The 7,050-nt window shown below is 48.7% G+C and overlaps 1 protein-coding gene across 1 annotated transcript in view; it reads right to left on the reverse strand.

Moving 5' to 3' along the window:
• The window catches only part of vgll2b (vestigial-like family member 2b), a 4,778-nt gene extending 220 nt beyond the window's left edge, over window positions 1-4,558 (reverse strand). The window contains exons 1-3 of the mRNA XM_056590219.1: window positions 4,204-4,558; window positions 3,313-3,709; window positions 694-1,167 (exon numbers count right to left, since the gene is read on the reverse strand). Of these exons, the coding sequence (XP_056446194.1) occupies window positions 694-1,167; window positions 3,313-3,709; window positions 4,204-4,290 (958 nt within the window). The 5' untranslated portion in view covers window positions 4,291-4,558. The remainder of the gene's footprint in view (window positions 1-693; window positions 1,168-3,312; window positions 3,710-4,203) is intronic.
• Window positions 4,559-7,050: the final 2,492 nt, after the last annotated feature.

Here is a 7,050-nt window from a genome sequence, read left to right on the forward strand (position 1 = left end):
GTTGTCATGGTGTCCGTACCTGCACCAAACATCCCCTCATTGAAAAGGAGAAGAAAGCCAAGGAGACGGAGTGGGAGGCGCGCGGCCATTTTTGTGATGATGAGGTTCTTGTGTCGTTCAAACGTGTGTGTGTGTGTGTGTGTGTGTGTGTGTGTGTGTGTGTGTTTGTTTGTTACTGTGTATGTGTCTATGTTTGTGTGTGTGTGTGTGTGTGTGTGTCCATGTTTGAATGTCTGTTTTTTTTTAGACTGTGTGTGTGTGTGTGTGTGTGTGTGCGCGTGCGTGTGTGTGTGTGCGTGTGTGTGTGCGTGCATTATGCATGTGCGAGCGTATGTTTGTGTGTGTTATCTTTGTCTTGCCGTCTTTGTTGGCACGTGGTCATTTGTGCTCTGCAGATATATTCATATCCATGCGATGTGTTTAAGTGTGTTTAAGTCAAAAGGTGCCACTGTCTTCACTGACCGTGATTCCACAATGATTCGTAAAAGACATTCGAGATTATTCCACTTCTCCTCTGGTGGATTAATTGTATCCATCCCACAATGGCTTTGAATGTACTACTACTACTACTAGGTGACCTTAAGTGCTATGAAAGGCGCCCTCAAATAAAATGTATTATTACTGCATAGCCGTTAGAAGGGTGTTTAACACAACACATGAAGCCATCAGAAAGCAGGGGGGGGGGGTTCGTACCTGCGTCCATGTTGAGGGCCAGGCTCTGGCTGACGTCCCCGGGGGGAAGCAGGCCGGGCCAGGAGCCACCGGCCTCCAGCTTGCTCACCTCGTAGGGGCTTGGCAGTGTGGACAGGTGCGGGGGCCGGACCGCGGGCATGAGCAAGGGCCCGTAGTGGGGCTCCAACGCCGCGGGGGAGTACAGTTCGTGGAGGGCTCTCGGGGGACCGTAGGGCTGGCTCTGGGCGTAACCCCAGCCCTCCGACGGGTGGGGGTGGGAATGAGGGTGGGCGTGGGGGTGGGGATGGCCGTGCGCGTGGGCGTGGGCGTGGGGGTGGGGGTGTGCGTGGGGGTGGGCCAGGCCCGGGCGGAGCCCCGAGCCGTACGGGTCCATGGAATAAGCTCCGCCCTCGCAGTGGGAGCGGGGCTGGGGCGGGGAGTAGTTGCTGTCCCAGAACGACGGGGGGAAACTCCGCCTGGTGTTCGGTGACGGCGCTTCAGGGGCAGAGAAGAAGGATACAGAGAAGGGGGGGGGGGGAACAGTCAGATTTAGGCAAAAAACTCTATCATGTTGGGCCGGCAGTAGCTCAGGGGGGTAGAGCGGGTTGGCTGGTAACCCTAAGGTTGCTAGTTCGAATCCCCGGCTCCTCCTCGCCGAGCGTCTAGGTGTCAACCTTGGTTGACTCTGCCGTCGGCGTGTGAATGGCTGGATGTCAGGACATTTTGTAATATTATACAGTGACCTCACGACAACACAATCGATAGCCGGTCACATGACTCCCTTCCACGCTTGGTCCCACATATCTTCCTCGTTGAATCACATACAAACAAACACACACACACACACGGTGCCCATTGCCAACATCATGCAGACATATATATATATATATATATATATATATATATATATATACGTCTGAGGTCTCTGAGACGTTGGGGTCAGACATATGAAGGAGGGTGGGAGAGAGCAAGAGAGAGAGAGAGCGACGGGGAGACCCCCACCCGGTCTATAAAAGGTGACAGCAGTGGCAGTTTCCAACCTGAAGGAGAGTGTTAAGGCCACATCTCTTACTTTGGTGTCAGTGTCTGGGTCCACCTGTCGGCATTGGCCTTGCCCACTTATTCGATTTTTTTCAGAATATTATAAATATTAATATAAATATTCCTCAAGGACGAGGGTCATGCTCCCACGGACACCACGCCACGGAGTGCTCGTGTTGCTCTTCCTAGCGCCATTATCCGCACCACACGACAGAGCATGACATCTATAAATCACACTGCCGGGGCAGGCAACTGAGCAGCCATTGTGGGGCAGGGGGCCGGAGCCGGAGCCAGAGCGGAATGGCAGCCGGGGAGCCGTTTGAAGGCGATACACCCGCGAGGCTGGCCGCTTACGGCCATGTATAAACATAGTATCTGTTGGGAGGCAGGAACCGCCATGACTGGCTGAAGGAAGACATCTAACCGGAACTGGAAAAAGACTGACGGAGGGAACAGAGAGAGAGGGGACTGAGAGAGATCGAGAGAGAGAGAGAGGGGACTGAGAGAGAGAGAGAGAGAGAGAGAGAGAGAGAGAGAGAGAGGACTGAGAGAGAGAGAGAGAGAGAGAGAGAGAGAGAGAGAGAGAGAGAGAGAGAGAGAGAGAGACGCAATCACAAGCTAGACTCTACATGGTTATACTGAAAACAACAGCAATCGCTTGAGGCTGTTAAGATATTTTATTATAATGAATTCCCAAGATAAATTAAACTATACATTCCATTCACGGTAATTCATTTTCAAGACAATTATATTTTATCTTTAGATTTGTTGTTCTCCTTTTTCAATTTAAGCCATAAAGATACATTTCTGTTTGACTCACTGCAGATGCATGAAATGTGACTTTTGACAGCAAAATAACTTGAGGGGCAATGTTAAAGCTAATGATTGGTTATAATTGTGTGTAACTATAATCAGCTTTGACTTCTACAACAACACGTATACACTACGAACTGTACAAACAAATCTGTGTGCACAGAATCCCTTTACAACTCTGTCCGATGATGACCCGCTTGACTCTTGACCCTTGACCTCTACGGGACAATATCAGCCTTCCCTTTTAACTAGCATGTCAGCTGGGCATGTCGAATGTCTGCAGCCCACACAACTGCGCCACCCAAGTGACAACCAGGCACACACACACATCTCTGTCACTCTCAAGCTCCGGGAACACACACACAGAAGTATAACACAAACACACACACACACACACACACACACACACACACACACACACACAATCTGTGTGTGGGATAGTCCACATGGAGGAAATGCTCCTTGCCTTTACATCCAGAAACATGTGCACAACAGCAAATGTGTGGGCACGTCAAAGTCGTATTGAACACAAAACTCACAACGCACAACATTGCATTGTGCATCATGTACAATGTGTGGGAATGAGGGGCAGATGTGCACACAATGTTGACATGCGGAAATGTGTTTGTGTGTCTGTGTGTGTACGTGTATGTGTATGTGTATTTGTGTGTGTGTGTGTGTGTGTGTGTGTGTGTGTGTGTGTGTGTGTGTGTGTGTGTGTGTGTGTGTGTGTGTGTGTGTGTGTGTGTGTGTGTGTGTGTGTTAGAGTACATGTGGCCCCTATACCTGTGCTGTGTGGCTCCGGGGCCCGTCTCTTGCCCTCTCCGTCTATGTAGGAGCTGAGGGCCCGGGAGAAGTGTTGGTCCACAACACTGCTGATGTCCCCGTGGTAGTAGGTGAAGAGCACACAGCGGGACGTCAGGTACTCAGCGTCAGGGGCCTCATGCTTGTCCTTCGGGCCCTCAGCCGACCGGGACGGGCCCTCTCGCGGAGGAGGAGGAGGAGGAGGAGGAGGAGGGGGGTAGGCTAAGGAGGACGAGGAGGTCGACGAAGAGGCCGAGGAAGAGGAAGCAGAGCCGCTGGGGACTACAATGGGGCCCCCAGAGACGGCCGATGTTGGGCCCCTGCTGTGAGCGTCCATGAAGTCGCGGCAGTGAGGAGCAGTGCTGAGACTTATGGGAGCCTGGGAGGGAGGGGGAGGGAGGGGGCGAAGGGAGGTCAAGGCAACACAGTTAACACAGTTGTTGGACAGATTTAGAGCTGATATTGCGTGTGTGTGTGTGTGTGTGTGTGTGTGTGTGTGTGTGTGTGTGTGTGTGTGTGTGTGTGTGTGTGTGTGTGTGTGTGTGTGTGTGTGTGTGTGTGTGTGTGTGTGTGTGTGTGTGCGTGTGTGGATGTGAGATTTTCCTCCGTTGTGGAAACGTACTTTTCTTTTTGGATGTTATTGCATTTGATTCTTTTTTTTAAGTGATTTATTGAAGCTTTAAACCAATTGATAACTTCATGAGGGCAAACTGAACTAAAACAAAATACGTAGATACGCAAATAAAACACCCCTAAATGTAAACAAGGGATATTTAAGATCCAATTGTCATAATTAAATTAGTTTTTTTTGCCTGAATAGTTTGCTGAAGTCAAGAAATTATAAATAACCAACGAAAATCGTAGCCTACTTACCGGTATGCTATTAATGAAAGCAGAAGCAGGTGGAGCGTACGGTGCGTAATGTCCATAGGCTGGGTACATAAGATCCAAACAGCTCATCGTAAATGAGCGGTACGTTCTTTGGGCCGCGCGACCGCTAATAAATAAAAGTGTCCTTCTGTCCAATGGAAACTGATCTTCCTGAAAAAAAGTGACAACATTCCGTTTCGCTGCAAACAATTGCGTCCGGCGGACTTGAAGGGCTCTGAATCAGTGTGAGAGAGTTTGTGTCATGCTCCGCATTGTAGACCGAGAAGAACCCCGCGCGGCGACTCTTAGCTTCCTGAATGCACAACAACAGCTGCGCCGGGTGTGCTCAGTAGCGAAATGTGGCGAGGTGGTTTATGAAGTAGGCTGAGGTTGTTCTGTCCTATTCATCTTCTGATATCTCCTCCCACCCTCTGTCCCCCCCTCTTTCTCTCCCCCCCCCCCCCCCCCCCCCACACACACACACACACAATCCCTCATAATATTATTATCCTGTATAATTTAATGTCGAAATGATAATGGCAAAGTATGGATGCCCTAGAGATAATACTGTATTACTGTGTATTTACAATAATATTATTTACAGCATTTTAAAAAAGGCACTTAACTTCTGAGAACCAAGTTAAGTTCAAAGATTTGGATTCAGGGACATTACTAAAATATTCCTAACACATTTCATATTCATGTTGCCACTTTTGAGCAATCTGTTGAATTGCATAAAGGTGTGCTATGCTGTCTGTCATGGACTTAAAACAGCAGTTGGTTGCCAAGTCAACCCTGAAGTCAACTTAAGTATTTGGGTTCCCTGAGTGACACGTAGATGTAAACTAGGTTGCATTCGCTGGTCATACCAGCAGCACTCAAGAGAAAGGGATTCACCACAATTGCATGTCAAACGATCACCTCAGTAACACAAACAAAGCATGTATTCTCACTTGAATAAAAACATACATATTCTCTCTTTTTCTTGCCCTTTTTCCTCTAATTCCCATACACACGCATGTTCACCATAAATGCATCATATCGAAAATACCAAAAAGGACTTACTATATAAGTATTTCCCATTAGGCCGCTAAGTCTTTCAATTATCTGTACTTTGCAAGGCCTTAGTACACATGTACCCCTACCTCTCCTGTTTAAGGAGCTAACAAGTGTGTGCTGCTTCGGCATGCCAGTCTGCTTGACGTGTACAGTAGAACGCTTGGGAGAATAGTGAGGAATATTTGCAGAATTCCGTGGATGGGTGTCACATGATGTGGAATGTCTCTGAAGTGCTTGAGCGGACGAGCTTGCTGGTGGAAGTGACATGTTGAGGGGGGGGGGTTCCGGTACTGCGTTCTTGAGACGGAGAACATGACCAACATCTACGCTGCGCGTACATGACAGGCACATATAAATAACTATAGCCCCTCGGTTATGGTCACACTGATCATGTAGCAAAGGTGCTTTTGAATGCCCGCCCAAAGACGAGGCCACATAGACTGTAGTTAGTTTTACTTGTTGTTGTTTTTACCGCTTGTGTCAAGTCGTACAACAAATATGTTTTGTATTTCCACTCATTCTAACAGGACCAAAGTCTTTGGTAATCTGTATGAGGTCAGGGTAGAGGTTCTCGAGGAGCCACAGGAGCAGCTAGGTGATGCAATGCTGACCAGCTCACCATTACACCAGCGTGATCAACAGCTGCAGCTGACAGACACGAAGAGACCACCCTCAGTATTAATGGCAATGACTAAAGCGCTCCCTCCCCCTCTCTCTCTCTCTCTCTCTCTCTCTCTCTCTCTCTCTCTCTCTCTCTCCCTTTCTCCCTCTATCTCTCTCCGTCTCTCTCTATTTATCTGTCTCTGCCTCTCTCTTCTTTCTCTCTTTCTCTCTCTCTGTCTATAGCTCTCCTTCGCACATTTTCTCTCCCTCCTCCCTCTCTCTGTGTATACCTCCCTTTTTACCGTCTCTCTCCCTCCTCTCGCTCCGTTTATACCTTGCGTTCTCTTTCTTTCTCTGCGTCTCTAGCTCTCTCTCTCCCTGTCCCAATTATATCCCACATTTAATTGCACTCTAAAGCATCAGTAAACCCACAAGCACTAAACAATCATATTATAATCATTAATAATCATCCATAACAACAACAATAATAATCAATTGGTAAGGATAACTTGGTTCATCGCACCAAACACATTCTCTCTCTATCTCTGTCCTTCACACAGGGACACACACTCACACACACACACACACACACACACACAGTAGCTACACACACAACACGCGCATCGTTGTGTATGCACTTATAAATAGGAACATGGTAAATGGACTGCATTTATTTTGCGCTTTTATCCAAAGCGCTTTACAATATTGCCTGACATACTGTACATATTCATGCACACATTCACTCACAGACGGCGGTGTCAACCACGCAAGGTGACAGCCAGCTCGTCGGCCGCAGTAAGGGTTAGGTGCCTTGCTCAGGGACAACCAGGAGGAGCCGGGGATCGAACGAGCGACCGTGTGGTTACCAGGCAACCCGCACTACCTCCTGAGCTACTGCCGCCCCTAGTAACATGCGACGGTGCACGGTGCAGCGACCAAGGGGCAGCCCAAATTAAGCAGGGGTGTGAGCGGTCACCTGTCACCAGATACAGACCAGTCCATTTCAGCCCGTACAGCTGTGTTTGTCTAGTCAGTGATACCGCACGCACTGTGCATGTTGGTAAAACACTGCGCATGTACAGAACTGCATGAGCATCGGCAGCGTCCTGTGCAGTTTGCTCCTCTGCAGTGTGTGTCTGTTTGTGTGTGTGTGTGTGTGTGTGTGTGTGTGTGTGTGTGTGTGTGTGT

Source organism: Gadus chalcogrammus, chromosome 5, assembly GCF_026213295.1.
Source record: "Gadus chalcogrammus isolate NIFS_2021 chromosome 5, NIFS_Gcha_1.0, whole genome shotgun sequence".
In the NCBI taxonomy this organism is placed as follows: domain Eukaryota; kingdom Metazoa; phylum Chordata; class Actinopteri; order Gadiformes; family Gadidae; genus Gadus; species Gadus chalcogrammus.